This window comes from Cheilinus undulatus, linkage group 5 (assembly GCF_018320785.1).
Source record: "Cheilinus undulatus linkage group 5, ASM1832078v1, whole genome shotgun sequence".
NCBI classification, from domain to species: domain Eukaryota; kingdom Metazoa; phylum Chordata; class Actinopteri; order Labriformes; family Labridae; genus Cheilinus; species Cheilinus undulatus.
The window spans coordinates 47,710,514-47,729,907 of NC_054869.1; the positions used below are offsets into that span (position 1 = coordinate 47,710,514).

Below are 19,394 nucleotides of genomic sequence, written 5' to 3' on the forward strand. Positions count from 1 at the left end.
TCCAGTACAGTGATGTTGTTTGTTGACGTTAGCCACATTTGCATGATGAGTGATGTTATCCGGTGAGTTAGAACTCCTGTCTGTGATTATAGGTGCTCCTAAAGTATGCATTAATATGCATAATATGCTGCTTTGAGGCTGGCTCTCTGCTTTGTTGATGCCAGAGGAAACCCATTTTGTCACAGATTTTAAAGAGTTACTGCAGCTCTGTCATACTGTTAAATATTCAGCAGTTTAAAAGTGTGGTTTAACTAGATGTAGTGTGGACCAACACTCTTTTAAGGTGTTAAATGTAACTCTATGAGTGTAATCAACACTATTTATCATTATAGTGGTGTGACTTTAGCTGAACTACCTAGATCTATTCTCATGTATTTGCACATTAGGAAAGATTATAGTTTACTGAACTAAAAAGTAAACTTTAAATTCAATTCTCCTGAGAAGATTTACAAACCAGTACTTTTTTTTAACACTGCTTTTGCTTAAGCAAGTTTGAGCCCGATTAACTGTCCTTTTACTTGTGTACAATAGTCTTCAATAGTTTTTCCATCTCTGCCTGTAACAAAGGCTACAACTTACCATTGTTTCACTGGTCATCAAACTGGTTTAAGTTTTGGATCAATGTGCACTGAAATTTTCAGTTACACAAGTAGTGAGAGAAGCACAGATCCCAAGTTATTCATCTAGGCACAATTGCTTTAAACGATGTGGCCACTATCTTGGGCGCCTAATAGGTAATGTTACATATTCATGTTTAAACGATGTAACAGCGCTGAGCAAAGGCAGTCATTTCTTGCATACGTTTTCTAAACAACAAAGCAGACTAGCTTACTTCAGAACCTACCAGTCCAATAGCAGGGAAAAGTTTAACGCACCGACTCAGTATCAAACAAAATAAACACTGAAATTACATTAATAAAGATGGCTGAGACACCGTTTGTGATAACTAAAGCTATGTTTGAATAACTTGTGAGTTCTGAGTCTCGTATATTGTCAGGCACCAGATGGACTTACTTGTCTTCCACAGCTGAGGACAGTCTCCCTCCTGGGGCTGGGTGTCTCCTGCAGACTGCAGCAACAGGCAGAAAGAAAGCGGCTCAGTGAGAAAGAAGAAACCAGAGTTGCCTTTCACCTCCTCCTCTCTAAACTTTCACTCCTTCAACAGCAAATACCAGGCTGTGGACCAATGCTGAGGCTGCGGTAGCCTCACCCACGAGGGCCCACCTCCACGATGACCTCACCGATGATGGCCCGGGACGTGGAAATAGTTGCAGATCTGGAATAAAAGCAAAGCTTCAATTCTGTTGTTGATCGACTGAGCTGCCTTCGAAGACTTCGGAAAAGAGATGAGATACAAAGAAAAATCATTCAGCCCTCCGAGGAATTTTCCAGTCTTCGTTTTTGTACTCCAGAACTTTAGGTGGTTTTCATTATCCCGTAGTTATGTCATCAGAAACCTGCAGCCTTGTCATAAATCCACGATGTCATACTGATGAGACTTCATCAGGCATGAAGTTCATAGGCTACATGTAGGCTCACTTATCTGTTTGAATGTTTCATGGCTGTAAAAATATCTTTGTGACAGCCGAGCCATTAAATGTGGACATCATTAACTTATCACTGGTTTTAACCAAGACCTGAAAGACACCTCAGATGGACTCATCTTCTGGCATGATATGAACCACTTCGCCCCCTACTGGCGCTGACCACATTTCACACGCTAATGATAATAATAATAATAATAATAATAATAACAACAACAACAACATTTTAAAAAACATTATTATTATTATTATTATTATTATTATTATTATTATTATTTTAACTACTACTAGGGATGCATGATATTGGATTTTTGCCAATACCCGATATACCGATATTACAGATTCGTTTTAGCCAACACCAATATCAATATTGATATTTGAATATGTTTTACATAACTAAAATTCTGTCCTTTGAACACAGTTTAGGTCTGTGGATGAAAAAAGGAAATAACCTTTTTTTCTTAAAACACACTTTAAAGTTTAAAGAATGAGAATGAATAAAGAAAAAGATCTCAACTTACATAGGTCTGTTGGGTCAGCTTAAAACTCCACTAATTTATTAGTATATATGGCCAAATTTTATAGTTAATATATGCTGATATGCACGGCCAAAATATTGGATGTAAATATCGGCAAAAATTTTGATACCTGCCGATAATATTGTGCATCCCTAACTATTACTATTTTTTTTCTTATAATCATGATTAACTTTATTTATACAGCAATTTTTTTAACAAAGTTACAAGGTGCTTATAAACAGTATAGAGTACAGAGAGAATAAAGATATATATTAATACATATATACATACACATACAGTGGCAAAGCAAATCTGACTCATGGCTAATAAGGGGCATAGAGAGACTTTTAGATAGTTTACCAAGAAAATAAAATACATTTGATTATTTATTTGACATGGTTTTTTATATATATAAAAAAGTTTGATAATGAATATAAATTCTTTCTTGGAAAACATCATTTTAAACACACTGTGTAATAACATGAGATGAGCTTAGCGAAAAATGTGGAAACTAATTGCCTCTAAAATAACAGCTAAACTAAACTTGAATTTTACGAGTTCAAATAACTTGTTTTTTTTAGTGTGCAATACTAGTATTAAATTAATCATTCCAGTGTAAAAAATTTACATGATTATCTCAGTGTTCAAAACTGAGCTTAAAATACTCATTTGAGTGTGCAGGGCTAAATCAACTACTTTTGTGTGAAATGACTGATAGTGACCCACTGAACCAGTAGAGCTGATGTTTCTCTAAGGTCAGCATACCATACAGTGCCACTGACATTAACATTGGTCCCCCATAGGTGGGACCTTTTAAACTGAGACAGCAAAAAGGTTTAATGCCCAAAGGCATTCTGGGAAAACTGCAGATTTTTCATAATTTAATGACAAAAACACACATATTGTTTGAGTACTTCAAACTTAAAACTAGGTTCTATCAACTCAAAAGCAGAGCTGAAAAAGCTGAGGTTTTCAATTAAACACAACTCAATATTTTCACCACCTTTTTCTAAATACTGAATTTGTTTAAAACAAGTACACTTCAGTAAAATTGATGTTAGTGTTTACAGTGCATTGGCCCATTTTAGCTTACTCAGTCAGGTAAATTGTGATTAAGTTTTCGGTGGGGGGGGGGGTTGTAGTACAGGAGTTTTTGTCATATCAGGAGGACAGACAGTAACGGGGACGAGAGACACTGAGACAACACAAAGACAGCAAAAGGAAGGAAGATGAAAATAGAACCAGAGCAGAAATAACAGCGTGAGGGATGATATCAACTAGGATCATGAGGGTGGGGAATAAAGACAGGACAGACACTAAATGTTTGATTTTTATTAAAAGCTTGGAGGATTTAAAAATGACTACAAAGGTGCTATAGCTGCAAAGATGTTGTCTTTAGCTGTTATATATAAATAAATATACTCTTTAAATCTACACAAGTAAAAGTAAGTGTTTTATTTAAAGTGTACTTTAAGTACTGACTGAGGCTGAATGATTTGTGATAATAATCTACTTGCAATTTTTGTCCCTCAATATTTCTTTTGCAATTTGACATACAATTATTTTCTAAGTTCCTTGTCTAATGTCTTTTTCAGTAAACACAAGCAATAACTCATTGCATGTTCTAACCGTTACAGTTTTGTATATTATGCATAAACTGTTATTTCCTCTGGGCTAGGGCTTTATGTCAGGATGTTAAGTCATGATGCATGAATCAGTATGAATGACAAATTTTTATTTTTCTACTTTGATCAAATTTACTGATTTGTTTCACTTAAAGCCTTGTAGCAAACATCATCAAAACTAGCTGAACAATTTTTAAAAAACACATGTAGCTGCATTTATTTTGACACATGTTGCAGATGCAGCGTGAACTGTTGTATTTAAAGGAGTGGTCATTTTTATGTAATTCTTATTTTAAGGAAGAAAAACATTCATAAGAATAAGGAAAGTAAGCCTTTTGCAAACCAGAAATAAAGGTACTTTAATGCTTACCTGATGTGTAGAGCTAACATCTCTGCTATAAAATTATTGTATGAAACTTTTTTTGGGTCACATTTAAGGTTAAAGAAATATTGCAACTTCTGTGATGAAATTTCCATTAATTTCCCAGCCTTAGTAGCTACTGAGGATGTGTACAGTTAGATGTAAATGTTCCTTATTGGTAGTAACGATATGAGAACATGGATCTCCAACTGGGTTTTTCAGATAAAGCCACACTTTTATAATAGAGTGAAATATAACAGTTGTTTTAGGAAGTGAAGAGGAATAATTCTCTCGCTATGGGCTACTGTCAACTGAGGTGGAAAATTAAAACAGAATTGTCCTCAAGTGGACATACAGTTACTCTGGTTAAAACTTACTTAATTACTGAATTCAAAATGTACTCATAAAATACAAGTACCCCAAAAAACTATGCAACCATGGTAATTTGGGTAAATTTCATCTGTTACTGTCCACCTGTGGTTATAACAGATTGTTGAATCGATACAAAGCACTTGGTTAGAGGGATACTGAAACACCTAGCTAACTCATCTCTTCTTTTTTATGGATATCCTGGTATCTAATAATTATCTTTTGAAAAGACATATTAAAACCAAAAAGGATTTCACCTCGCCTTAACCAGTTTGTTAAAATCCTTTGCTGCTGTGAAATAAACTTTTAAAACGAACAACCACTGGGGGGCGCTGATGGCCTAATAATTATACAGTAGATCATCCTATATGCCAATTTAATGGGCGCGTGGCCTGGACTCGGGTCGAGCCCTCCTACATATTTTTTTTCTCCATTCTCACTCTCTGGTTCCCAAATCTAGCCACTAAAGCTAATACGACATACAAAGCTCAAATACTACTATTAGTGCTACTACATAATTATAATAATAATAATTATTATTATTACAACAACAACAGACGTTCGTTGGATTACAGGGTAGCAGTGAAAACATGGCTTGGAGTTTGGCTGGTCCGATTATTCTATCAGTGATAAAGTGGATTGGATTTGACTGAAAGCGCTTTAACAAATAGCTCAGGGTGGACAGACAGGTGTGACCAGGTCACCCAGTCAAAGTGAGGTCGTCCAAATAAGCGATTATAAAAAATAGTGCACCTGCAAACAAAGGGCCACTCCCATCCCAATGTGATTTTGTAACTTGTCAGAGCACACGCATGAACATTAATGTAGTATTGTAACCCTTGCACCCATAATGCAGAAGAATCTTTAGGCGTGAGCGCTAAAAGGTTATTCCTCAAATCTGACGAAGTTATTCGGTTTAATGACCGAGACTGAAGGGAAAAAAAGTCTCACATCCTAAAACCGGAGGGTAAGGCGTCAAATAAAAAACAGAGGTGGGTATTTCTGCATTTGCAATCATTAATAAGGTCGATTTCACAAGTTGGAGAGCTTCCAGAAATGAGGTGCTATGCAAACTTCATTTCCCACAATGCATTGCGCTGCCAATGAGGAAATGGTTTATGTTATATAGAGATAGGTTTCTGAAATGAAGTATTTAACTCGTGTACGCAGTTATATTTCACACTGCTCTCTTGATAGAAGTGATGTTGGTGTAAATGAGGAACAGCTTTATTCTGGTTGAATTTCTACAGTCCACACGCGGGGTGAGTAGACTTTGAGAAACACAATGACCTACGCAGCCAAGAGAGGAGCACCAGCCTTAACGCAAACCTGGACATGTAACATTATAGACGGAAAGGTGGCTTTAAACGAGGAAGTTCATTTATCTACAATTTACCATGTTGGTAAAAGTTTATCCAGTTTAGTGTTGAAAGCTGTAACTTTTTCTAAAATCACACATTTTATTTCCTAAACGAAAATCATAAATACTCCGCGTTATGAGCTGTGTGAAGAAGGTTCAGATACACCAATAGAATTTTAGTATTCCAGAGGGCTAAAGAGAAAACTGCGCATGCGCGGGTAGGGTGAAGTCGGGTAAAACAGGCCAGTCTTGTTAAAAAAAAAAAAAAGAGTTATTTTCAAACTTTCAAAACATGCACGTTTGAGCCATATCACAATGATTAGTTAAAATGTGAGTATAGAGATTCCATATGAAATCTTTTAAAAATATGCGTTAATAAATATGGTAATGAAAATGCATCTAGAACTCACTGAACATGTTGATCCTGATTCTGTGCATTGGTGTCTTTGTCTATATAACACGAATAATTACTTATAAAGTAGGAAACATTTGTCAAAGATTTTCTTGAACTTTGCCATTAATGGACTTTTTACAACATTTCAAATCTTTTAAAATAGCAAACAACCTTCTTATAGTACTGAGTTGTATCACCCCATCACTCTGTGCTTTCTCCTTGTGTTTTTATTTTCCTTCCTTTCCTTGTCTCATTGTTTTCTCACTCTTGTCCTTGTCTCTGCCTGTCCTCCTGCCATGCTGTGTTCAGCACATTAGAAAAAGTCCTATAAAGTAGTTTTTCACCCTAAACTTCAGTCAGAATTTTGTGTATGAGTGTATATTCATGATATATATTCATGAACCATTGCCATAATTCCTATAGTCTTAGTAATAGGTCCGTTTCCTTTAGTTGTCGTTGCAAGCTGTTTCTAGGTCTGGGGGGACCGATATACCAGCTGCAACACAAACGCTTTGTTAGCAGACGTAATTTTTGCTTTCCCTCATCAAATACACAATCCAACAACTCCAAAACGCTCTCGTGGACAAGCTGTGACCTGCACATTCACCACGCTATGAAATAATCATGGAACATTACGAGACGGAGATGTTTTAAAGTTAAATGCAAAGCCAGAACTACACTCCAGGCATGGCTGCTGCACTGTGTCACTCCGCCCAGTGGTTCACTCAAGAAATAGTTCAGAGTATTTGCTTCATGTGTCGTAATGTTACATAATTATACGTTATTATTTCATAGCGTGGTGAATGTGCAGGTCACAACTTGTCCACGAGAGCGTTTTGGAGTTGTTGGATTGTGTATTTGATGAGGGAAAGCAAAAATACCGTCTGCTAACATAGCGTTAGCTGTGCAGCTGGTATAATGGTCCCCCCAGATCTAGAAACAGCTTGCACCGACAACTAAAGGAAACAAACCTATTACTAAGACTATAGGAATTATGGCAATGGGAGAATTTGCCAAAATGTTGAAGTACCCCTTTAAATAGGCCAGTGTCTAAGATGACTTTTCTTACAAAATAGCAGTTATTGTCATACCTTAACCTTTGAAAGAGCACTTCATGAACATTTTGATTTGTTGTATAAAAATATTTCTCTGTCCCCCTTATTTATCCACTTCACTTTGCCTTACTTTACACTTTCCCTTATTCCCGTCATTTAACACACTGCCCTGTCCAATTCTTGTACCGCTGACCAATAAAAACTGTTGTTAAGTGTTAAAAGGGGTCAGAGCAATGATTCAAGAACAGTCATTGTGACTGGCAGTACATTTTTAAAGATTCACAATGCTCCAACCTTATCTGCTCCATTTGTCTGATGCTGACATGCTGTAGATGAGGAACACCTTACAGGCTTCAATATGTGAAGCTGTTAATTTTGACAGCTGTATCAAATATAACAAGTTTGGCTATAAAAAAATGAGAACAATGCTGTAATACAGTTTTATGTAACAAACAATTTCCAGTGATTTTCTCCTTCGCTACACCCCCTTCTGCATCAACACACTGCTGCATTCATAGGGCCCTATGAAATCCGTTTTATTTTTTCCAAATTCTGTTTTTCTTGCTTAATTTTTATGGACTTCCGTTTTTTAGCCTTACCTATAATTTTACCATAAAAAGTGTGTGTTTTGCTTTTCAACGAATTATAGAAATAAAAATTCACCTTGCATTTTCATTGCAGCCATGCAGGACCCTCATGTTTTCCCTAAGAAATGTCTGTAAATTTGAGTACATCACAGACTTATCCTGTATATATATGTGTGTGTGTGTGTAAATATATATATATTACAAAAACAACACAGAAATGTCAACCAGTAGTGTGAAAAATTCCCCCAGCCACCCACTTAAGTTCCCCAGAGCAGGTGGTGTTAAAAAAGAAAATTCCCAGCCACCCTCCATCCTCCTACTGTCCTCTAGGATGCAAATTATAAACAAGTGTGTTCGATACACCCTGCAAAACCTGGGATCCCTGCATTCTGGCTGAGAGACCGAAGAGCTACAGCTTCAGCTTCAGCCCTCCTAACAGCTTGTGCTCTCTCATATATTTGAATTTGAATGGCAGAACAAAACAAAACGACATTTTAGCCTTATTTAGTCTCCTTGATGAAAATAAACGTACTTTTGGTCTGAGTTTTTGGCATCTATTTCCTAGCTGGTTTAGCCAGCTTTAGCAAGTTTTAGTCTTGTCATCTTTATGGAAAAAAGGTAGTTGCCAAAGATTTTAAGCCAAAGTTTTAGTCGACAAAGTGAACACTGATGTGATTTGAGCTGAGGTCTTTAATGTCTGTTAATAGAAGTTAAAAAAAAGTTTCACTTTTGATCAGCTTTTTCCCCATGACAGTTTAGTCAAATAGCATTTACTTCATAACTACCATCTTTATCATATTTCAGTTTTTAACAAAATATTGCATTTCTCTGCCTGTATTTGTTTATTTGAGGGGGTAGTTATATTTCTTGATGCCAAAATCCATCATATTGGTCCCCACTGAATCATGCGCCCCATTCTCACTTTCCTATTATAGGCAGCAGATGCAACTGGCTGGCCCTTCCCCTGCCAGATGTTCATCTATGTCTAACGACTTCCTCCTCAGAAACATCAATACAGCTGAATGTGGAAGTGAGAATACGGCTGAGCTTGAGAAACACGAAGTGAGAGCAAATAACAATGTGAGTATCAGTCAGAGCTAACCACAGACTAATAAATAAATAAACAAACAGGATTTGGTGTTAAGGTTGGGATTGGAAGTTTTGTCAGTCCTACAGCAGCACTAATGTGAATATCTGATTATACTTAAAATGTCAGTGCTGAGAAATGATAGTTTAATGTTAATATAATTCTATTCAAATAGGTTAATTCTTAAACTTTTGATATTTATGTTTTTCAAATGTAACTTTGGGTAAGTGGATGTTAGTCATAGCAGTTGAGGTGCTTTGATGGGGTGTGTATCAAGGCTGTAGCTGTCTTGATTTGGTGAAAAATCTAAACGTTTTAAAAGTTTGATGTCAGAAAACTAAAGCAGAAACAGCATTTCAATGATATTAGTCCAGAGGCTGGTTAGAATAGACTTTAAAAATATTAATATCATAGCTAAAGGTGATCCAAATACCTTGAAAGATTACATCTGCTATTTTGAATTTTGCCCAGTTTTAAAGTAGAAAAGGCCACACATAGGGGGATAAAGGTAGAGCTTTCTGGAGACCCATAGAGGTCAGCAAAATCATGTAAAGTTAAGCTGTGATAAGCATATTTTATTTTATTTCCTAAAAATAGCCACTCCTATCAAAGCAACACATATTTTCGTATTTTTGTAATGCTGTAGAATATAAACTTCTAAAAAACCTAACCAGAACAGAAATAAAATGGGCTGAAAAATGGCCAAAAAAAAAGGCAGAAAAGAGATTAGGAGGTATGGAATTTAAATAGTTGGAGAAATCAGTTTAAAAAATTGCAAAAAAATTAGAAAGTGGCAAAAGTGGCTTTAAAATGGCAAAAATGGGTATCATATATAGTGAAATGCAGTTGAAATTGGCAAAGTGGATGATGAGAGTGACAAAAAGGGGTTAATAGAGGCAAAAACGGGCAGAAGAAGTAAGGAAAGGGTTTAAAAGTAAATAAAACCGGCTCAAAAGTGGCAGAAACTGGCAGGTCAGGTGGTGAAATGTTATTAAAAGTGCCGAAAATGGACTTAAAGTGGCAGAAAACTGTGGTAAAATTTAATTTTTAAGGTAATAGTGGCAAAAGTTGGGGAGGAGAGTGGTAAAATGGTTGGAAAAGGGATTAGATGGGTTGAAATATGGCAAAAAATGTTTTAAAGTAGCAAAATGGGTGAAAACTGATGAATGTTGGCAAATACTAGTGGCAAAACAGGACAGAAGAAGTGGCTTAAAGGGGTTCAAAGGGGTACAAATTCATAATTCAACATTAGAACCTAATGTTAGTTTGACACTCTTTGCAGCTCCAAAATGAAGTAACCGTTAACTAGCACCAGTGCTACTGAACCAACACACATGCATCGATAATACAAAGAATTACAACTGGAGACAGCCCATTTTCTGGGTGTGCCAGGGCCAAATCTGTGGGCAGGTCTGCATATGTTTAAACTAAAGCAGGAACCTTCATGCCTCTCTGTATGTCTCACTAACACTTTGTTCCTTTTTTGAGTATAGTTTGCAGATCTCTTCAGGATGAGGACCATAGTGAACTTCTACATACACTACCTCCTTTCCCTGTGCCTCGGCTTGGCGTGCATCGTGTGTGTGTGTTTATGGAATAGTCGGTGGCGTGGTGGATTTGCATGGGATGGTTCGCCTCAGCAGTTCAACTGGCATCCTGTACTGATGGTAACAGGTCTAGTTGTATTATATGGTAATGGTAAGTATCTTTGTAAATTTAGATCATAGAGTTTCACTTCTGCTTTGTGCTTTTGTCTTGATTTATTTCACTTTTGATCTGATGTTCCTGAGGCAAATATTTAACCACAGTTGAAAAGGACTATTCTACCTTTTATACTGATTACTATAAATGGCTTTCATTCCTGCTATGTCGGACAAAAGCAAAATGAAATAGCAGCAAATTTGTCTTGCTTACAATACTGTTTTTCTTCACCACTTACGGTTCTTTATGCACATTGTTTTGATGTGCTTTATAAAAAAAAGTATACACCAGGGTCTTTCATGTATGCACAAGATGCCAACCGTTCGGTTCTGTTGACCTCTTCCTGTTTGTTCACACCCTTTTGTTGATTTTGAATATTGTAGATATTTTGGAAACGGCCTGCCTTCTTTATCTTTGGGTGCCATTTTTGGTGTGTCTGCATCTGTATAGACCAGTCTGAAAACAGCTCTCTCTTCTCTGGTCATAATACTGGATCAACTGGCAAAAAATGTATCCACTTTGCCCTTTGAACCAAACATGGAGAATCAGCGTTCAGTTACTATGCTCCATATATCTGGAACAAACTCCCAGAAAACATCAGTTCTGCTGAGAGTTTGAGTTCTTTTAAATCAAGGTTGAAGACACACCTGTTCACTGCTGCCTTTGACTAAAAAAAGTTTTACTTTTCAAATTTTCCATTTTTGCTCAAACTCTGCACTGTAGCTTTTACTTTAATATCTGTTTTAATCTTTTTGTTTTTTGTTTTTTTTTACTTTTTATGTGTGTTTTTATCTTTTTTGGATTTTATCTGCTGTTTTACATCTAAAGTTCAGACAAACGGCACTAGGGATGTGTCTATCTTGTGTGGGTCTTATTTGCTGTTTTTAATCACCTTTTACATTCTTCATTTAACATGTTTTCACTGTTTCTTTTTCCCTTTGTCAATGTATTGTAATGAACTGTGTGAAGCACTTTGAATTGCCTTGTTGCTGAAATGGGCTATACAAATAAACTTGCCTTGCCTTGCCTTTATCTTGCTCTCTCACTTCTTTCTGCTCCTCCATCATCTTCATCTTGGTCTCTGTCCCTGCCTTCTTCTCCTTCATCATCCTCATCTTGCTCTCTGTCTCTGCTTTCTTCTCCGCTATCATTCTCATGTTTATTTCTGTCATTGGTTTCTTCTACTCCATCATCCTCATCTTGCTCTCTGTCCCTGCTTTCTTCTCCACGAGCAAGCCAGAGGTTATTGACAATAACCTAATAATAATAATAATAAAGGTTGTTTTTTGAGTGGTCTAAAGATGACATTGTTCAACTAGAGTTCCCAAATTAGCCCATGGTTACAGCATGTTTAAATAAACTCTGTATTTTGTCTTGTGTTTTCGCTCTTTGCAGGAGCTGTGTTGTATCGGATCCCACTTACCTGGGGTCACAATAAACTTCCCTGGAAACTACTACACGCTGCAATTATGCTTTCTGCTCTGATCCTGGCAATCATCGGGCTTTGTGCTGTATTTGATGTCCACAATGCCGGAGGCATTGCCAACCTCTATTCTTTACACAGCTGGATCGGAATTGTAGCTGCTGCTCTTTTTGCCATACAGGTATGTTAACATGTAGAACTTAAGTCAAATGCAAAAGGTGCTCACATAAAAAGACAGAGATTTTTCAAATACTTGACAGAGCTTTAGTTTGAGCCTTTTGTTGTCACTGCATCTGTGAATGTCTCTGCTCTTGTCCCTTCAGTGGGTGGCTGGTATGGCTGGTTTCTTTCTGCCTTGCTCCCCCATTTCACTGCGTAAACTCTTGAAGCCAATCCATGTGTGGATGGGAGTTTGCATACTGGTTCTCAGCATTGCTGCCTGCATCTCAGGAATCAACGAAAAACTCTTCTTTGTCCTGTAAGTGCTCTGTTTCCATGTTATTTCTTCATAATAGCCTTTTTTAAGAAGACTTTTTAAAATAATATTCTTGTTTTTATTTTTCCAGCAGCAAAAAAGATCATCCATATTCCAAGTTTCCACCTGAGGGTATTTTAGGGAACTCATTAGGAGTTTTGATTGTTGCCTTTGGAATGGTTGTCCTAAAGATCTTGTTTAACCCTGACTGGATGAGGCCAGACTACAGACAAGAGGATGTCAGTTACACGGTGAGAACCTCTTTTAGTCGATTTCAAAAAAAGTCTACAGATTTGATTAAAAACAATTATTTAATTACCGTTCTGTCTCCCTTTCTCCTATAGCCAATCCTTCAGGAAGAAAACGAGTGAAAGACCATCTAATAATCTTCACTGTATCGAATCTGTCCATGTGCCATCACATATAACTTTGATCTAAATATGGGGAAAAAAATAATTTATCAGCTTGAAAGAGATCTATTTTAAATGTAAAACTGAGTTGGCAATAAAATGATGTGGCTTACGTTCAGCATGTCACAAAGGAGATCATTTATTATATTAATATACTTTTAATACCAGTTAATTGGGAAATATCAGATGGGAGGGATTGATGTTATACTTTAATCAAATCATCTTTATTTACGTGCTTAACAAATTTATCAGACCACCCTAACCCTAACCAAAGTAAGGTTTATGCCACAGCTGCCCTAATTAACAGCATTGGTAATTACCAAAATCATTTTTTATGTTCCTGCAATGGTTAATACACCAATATGTAGAAGCTCTTTAACCCAAATGATATTTTAATGCTAAAATATAATTGTTATTGTTATCCATGAATTTTCAAATTTACTGATTGACAAAAAAACTGAAAAAGTACTAAAGCGCATAAATATTTCTTGATTAATATGTCAAATTATAGTTATTTATTTGCATTCCTGAACAGAAAAATTAGTTTTAGTGGTTGAATGTAATGCTTGATTAATTTCTGACTTCTCAGAGAAGCCCAGTGAGCCGGCTCAAATTTGGGTGAATTCAGTTTGAAATTCTTCATTCCTGTTCAAAATGGTAAAACGTGGAGAGCTCACTGAAAATGGAAGACTCCGCATTAAGCACTTCATGATGCTGGATGGTCTTTGAGACAAATATGACAGGTGGTCTAATAAATTTGTTAAGCACTGTATATAGCACTTTACACACGACAAAGTTGACCCAAAGTGCTTTACAGAAGACAGCATTAAAAGAATGAAAAGAAACAGAAGAAAATCCACAGAGGATCACAGAACTGCAGATATTAAGAACAACTGTGTTATATTGCTGTCAAGTTCTCTAGCTTATCAGGAGGTGTTGCCTGAGCTTGAAAGGGCTGAGGTGACACCAGAGGATGCAGGACAACTCAATTCTTGAAGTTTCGTTCATTTATTTTCTCCAAAATGAATAGGTTGAAAACCTGAACAAATAACAATAGACAAATCAATCCTTTTGCAATCAAATAATCCATGAAAAACCAAACATGTTGAAATACTACCTATTAAAAAAACCAACAGAATTTTAATGTCTGTTTCCTGACCAAAAATCATAATTATCTGAACAAACTACTTAACTCTGCCAAACCCTAAATAGCATTCAAACTACAACAAACTACTACATCTAGGCAGTTCTATCATATCTAGTAATTCCATGCATAATTAAATCAAAATATCAGTTTAAATTTACTTTTATTGTTTAAATAAACAAATAAACTGACCGGTAGCATCTCAAATGTCTCCTCTGATCTCCTGATCTGCTCCTGTTGCTTCTGCTCTGCAGCTCCTACCCACTAATATAATTAAGCAGCATGCTGCACACCTGGTGCATGCTGCATGTGGCTGTTTACTCTGCAGCACAAACAACTAGGAAACCCAAGACCCACCCACCATATTAAAAAAACAAAAACAAAAAAAAAACACACAACTAAACAGTAAAATGTCCTTTTTCCATTTTGGCTTGATAATTGCTTTTATACAGAAGTTATACAAGGTGAACAGTTGTTAAGTTTAACCAACAGCATATTATTATATGCTCCTGCTAACTTCACCAAACCTAAAACAAAAAGTAAGTAAATTTGTGTTTGGTAGATTATTTCTTTGTTGTAACAATGCTTCTTGGCAATAACTCTTAAACTGTTAATATTCTTTTAAATGGTGACACATTTGTAAGGAACATACATTTGTGGGATGAGCAGCAGAGCTGAGTATGTGGGTTGCACTCATAAAAAAGCTGCCAAATCTTCTCTGCCAATGCCAAACAGCTGGTTCTGCCTCTGACTCTTGTTTGGTAGATTGGATGATTGAAGTCTGAAGAAACAAGACATATTGGCAATTGAAAAATGTATTTGTTTCACAAATAGGAGCCTCAGTAGCGTGTGGAAGAACCATACATAGCCTCAACAGCCTGGTACCCCCTCCTCATGCTGGTCACACACTGATGTGGGATGTCATCCCAGTCTTCAGACAGCACTTGTTGTAGCATGCCCACGCTGATCCCACAAGTGTTCAATGGGGTTGAGGTCAGGACTGCTGGCAGACCATTCCATCCTCTCCACGCACAAATTCTGGAGGTAGTCTCTGGTAAATTCTGCGTTGTCATCAGCCCCAGATTGTGGAGGTATGGGATTTTCACTCGCTGTGGAATCTCATCTTCATATCACTCTGCACTGAGGTTGCCAATCAGGCATGTAATTGTCAACAGCAGAATAAGTTTGAAATTGGCAGTGAAGATTTGACATATTTTTCACGGGTGCAACCCACATATTCAGCTCTGCTGCTCATCCTATAAATGCATGTTCTTCATAATTGTGGCAGCATTTAAAAGGGGATTATGGGACGCAGGTGGCCTAGTGGTTTACTGTACACGTTCGGCTTGGGTTCAGTCCGGCCTGTGGCACTTTCTTGCATGTCTCTCCCAGCCTTCTCAACCCTGTTTCCAATTCTGACCTCTGTCCTCCTGTCAATAAAGGCCCAAAAGTAAATCTTAAAAGGGAAATACACAGGCCTTCTAACAGTATAAGATTTAATGCAAAGAAGCATTGTTAAAACACAGAAATAACATAGCAAACACAAATTTCCTTACTCTTTGTGCTAGGTTTAGTTGAGTTACAGGAGCAAATAGTAGGTCTTTACCTTGTAGCAAAACACAATGTGCACTCTTGCTTTTATTGGAATTTTATTACAAGAGGATGATGATAAGGACATTTTCTATCACATTAAAATGTCCTCATGCAAACATTTAGTTCACAGTCTATGTAATACCCTTGCTTTTGTCTAAAACAGTCATATCCTTGACTTCATTTTCAGATCCCTTCTAACCAGTTAATTGTGTATGCTAATGTGGTTCTTAAAAAATGAGGTAGTGCTAGTTTGTTTACCAATCAAAAGTCCTTTCTTTCATAATTAGCTTTTGTTTAACAGTCCAGATTTGGCTCTGAACTTTACATCATGGTTGTATTCCTTCCTTCCGGACACCTACTGTCCTCACTTGCACCAGAATTTATTCTGCTGAAGACACAACTCCTTATCTTTTCTAGTCTCAGCATAATAAAGGATTCAAACGAGGAGCTAACACCGATCAAAGTTCTTCAAATGTCGTGTGACGACTCCCGAGAAAATATTCTTAGCTGAATGACCAATAGAAAGTTACAAGCAAACATTACTCTGGGTAAATGGACTTGAGCTTGTAAAGTCATCTTACTACTCAAAATGCTTTTACAGTGGAGGTCACACCTGCCCATCCACACCCTTTCACACCATTCTTTCCCCATTCATACACTAATGGCCATCAGTATTAGCTAATCACATTTATACACTTAAACACGCCACAGTGGGAGCAAAATGTGTCTTAGACGCATGGACATGTGACGGCAGGGGAATTGAACCCACAACCATCCAACTGTGGGATGACCAACAACACTAACCAACTGGGCAACAGCTGACCCAGTGGTTAACTGGTTCTTAGCCAGCTCGAGTCAGAACCCACTATCACCTGGTTGTTGACCAATCACAGCCAACATTTCTGAGTTTTTTTTAACCATATCCAAATATCTTCAATGAAAAATGAGGTGTTTTAGATTTGAAAAGAACAACAGATGTCACAAAACAGAAAGATGGAGACATTTTCTTCAGAATAAAGCATATTATAGACTTTTTGTCAGGTATTTAGGCACAACATACATGATGTACTGAAAATGGCTTTGCAAACCATTTTTGAGTCCTGACCCACCACTTGAGGCTCTATATTACTCTTGTTATTTCATTTTGAAAGCTGTATGCCTGACTAAATTTTCCATCTCTAAAATTCTCATATCTGACAAAATGCCTCCCATCAGATTTGGACTATGTTTGCCTGAAAAAAAGCTTTATTATGCTTTTGTGTGAAATAACTGAAGAAGTCTTGTCCAAATCTTCTGTGAGGTGGCATCTTTCTTTCTGAGCACTTGACAAGTTTCCCTTTAGTGATAAATCAAGACAGAACATGAACTTGTAAAGCAGACAAAGATGTGATGAGGCCAGCTTTTATCTGAGAGTCCACCACATGCAGGTGACTAAGACACTGTCACAGTTAAATTTCACATCATTGCTACACTTTAGTCCTGAACGACAGCAGTTGCTCAGTGTTTGAGTCCAAGATAGTCTGAAATGTGTGAAGACTGTAAAGATCACTGCTATTTCGATCTTGGCTTGTGTATCACTTTGTGATATATCACCCCAGTTTATTTTCCACTAAAATGTAAGAGAGCAATGATTTTAAATCAGCTGCAGACATTCAGCTGAAATGCTACAAAGGTGCAACAAGAGGCCACATTAGGTAAAAGTCAAATGTCTTACAGGTTAACTTCTTTGTGATTTTATAGTGTTCATAGTTCATTTCTGATTTGTTTACTCAAACAATCACTTTCAGCACTAGTTTGGTATGTACTGTCGTGTACTTTACATTTTACAACAAAAGTGCTCAAAGTTCACAAAGATGTAATTCTGCAAAAAACAAAACAACAACAACAACAACAACAACAAAACACCATGAAATGTAGTATTTCTTTCAGCAGATACTTTTAGAAGAAAGCATCTTGGAGGGTGGTGGTATTTTACAGACTCATTAACTAAAAGCAATGGGAATCCCTTTATTTCTTGTCTTTAAAATGGTTTGATTACAAGACTGAAGCTGCTGTAGCATCTGTATGGTGAAGCCAGACATATTACACGTGAATCTCAACTGGTTCGCCCACTGGTCTGTCTCATGACACAAGTTTCCCAAAAAAAATTCATCAAAGCATGTTTAGTTGATTGGATATGTTGCAGTTTGGAGCATGATTGGACCAAAACACCTGACATTTAAAAAAAAAAAGAAAAGGGGCAGAACTGACCAATTTTAAGCCCCTTGCTCCCTCCCATTATGTGTAAATTTTTTGCCAGTTTTCCAGGGATCTTTAGAAATTACTTCTTTATCATGGAAAAAGTAGCCATTTCTTGCAAGAAAATTAGCCAATGCCAATGTTTTTGTTTTTTCCTATGTGTGTTGTTTTGTCACTGAAATTAGGATTTGAATTTAAGTGGACTTCCCACAGGCAGTTACTGATTATAGTCACTAGATGGTAGCATTGAGTAACAATAGTGGTCTTTTCTTCCTGTCTGCACAGCATGCGGACAGCCTGGACATTCACTGAAATGATGTTGGTGTTTACTCCTTGCTTTTTACCTCTCTTGGGTACAGAAAACAGCACAATCTTGTTAGATATTGGTGAAACAAAATTTTTTCTGTCAAAAGATTTTGTGTTTCAGGCACTACTGAATTTGATGTTATGGGATTCTATGTGCCCACTGGCAAGTACTGTTTTAATATGCAGGGTAATGTTACCTATCTCAAACTAACCTGACACATCAGATAGACTGTCTCATATAACTCTTTCATATCTGTTTCACATCCACCTTGGAAGCTCCCATAGAAAGTGTTAAGGAAGGGCAGGACTTCAAAAAATCTCTTGGAAGGTGATTGGGTGAAAGTTCTATCACATTCATTTTGGGCCAATCAGAACAAGACAAAATGAGGTTGCAGCTCTGATGCAAGGCTGTTTGCTCTGAGGCAAACTCTACTATTGCATTTGGACTGTGGATAAAATGAAAGGAGGGCAAAACTTCTCCACCACCAGGAGAAACTTTCTGTGTGGCTTTTGTTTCAATAAAGAAACGAGGCACATTTCTAATAAAAAGTCTGGTTTTCTACAGCTACAGCAGAGCGAATTGCTTCAGCAGTAACTGCCATTGCATACACAGCCTTACAGCACAAGTAAACCCCACCTGTAATGATCCCAAACTTATGGCCGGCAAGTTGGGGGAAGAGTGAACACATCTTTTCTGGGATGAACATACATACACAATACTGCCAAAAGTATTCACTCACCCATTCAAATAATTGAAATCAGGTGTTCCAATCACTTCTATGGCCACAGGTGTATAAAATCAAGCACCTAGGCATGCAGACTGTTTCTACAAACATTTGTGAAAGAATGGGTCACTCACAGGAGCTCAGAGAATTCCAGCGTGGTACTGTGATAGGATGCCACCTGTGCAACAAGTCCAGTGGTCAAATTTCCTCGCTCCTAAATATTCCACAGTCAACTGTCAGTGATATTATAACAAAGTGGAAGTGATTAGGAATGGCCATGTAAAATGACGGAGTGGGGTCAGTGGATGCTGAGGCGCATAGTGCGCAGAGGTCGCCAACTTTCTGCAGAGTCAATAGCTACAGACCTTCAAACTTCATGTGGCCTTCAGATTAGCTCAATAACAGTGTGTAGAGAGCTTCATGGAATGGGTGTCCATAGCCGAGCAGCTGCATCCAAGCCACACATCACCAAGTGCAAT

General features: G+C 37.2%; 2 protein-coding genes across 3 annotated transcripts in view; one reads left to right on the forward strand and one right to left on the reverse strand.

Annotated features, from left to right (window-relative positions):
- loxl2b (lysyl oxidase-like 2b) overlaps positions 1–1,215 on the reverse strand; it is a 46,569-nt gene extending 45,354 nt beyond the window's left edge. The window contains exon 1 of the mRNA XM_041786904.1: positions 1,015–1,215. The gene's annotated coding sequence lies outside the window, so the exon portion shown is untranslated. The remainder of the gene's footprint in view (positions 1–1,014) is intronic.
- A 4,315-nt stretch (positions 1,216–5,530) lies between these two features.
- LOC121510204 (cytochrome b ascorbate-dependent protein 3) lies at positions 5,531–13,027 on the forward strand. Of its 2 annotated transcripts, none has more exons than XM_041788156.1 (7): positions 5,531–5,679; positions 8,749–8,893; positions 10,394–10,598; positions 11,997–12,205; positions 12,348–12,502; positions 12,591–12,750; positions 12,844–13,027. In XM_041788156.1, the coding sequence occupies exons 2-7, from the start codon at positions 8,756–8,758 to the stop codon at positions 12,868–12,870; spliced, it is 894 nt and encodes a 297-aa protein (XP_041644090.1). In that variant the 5' UTR covers positions 5,531–5,679; positions 8,749–8,755; the 3' UTR covers positions 12,871–13,027. The 2 variants fall into 2 exon arrangements, with proteins under 2 accessions (XP_041644090.1, XP_041644091.1); XM_041788157.1 differs by having other exon boundaries at positions 12,594–12,750.
- Positions 13,028–19,394: the final 6,367 nt, after the last annotated feature.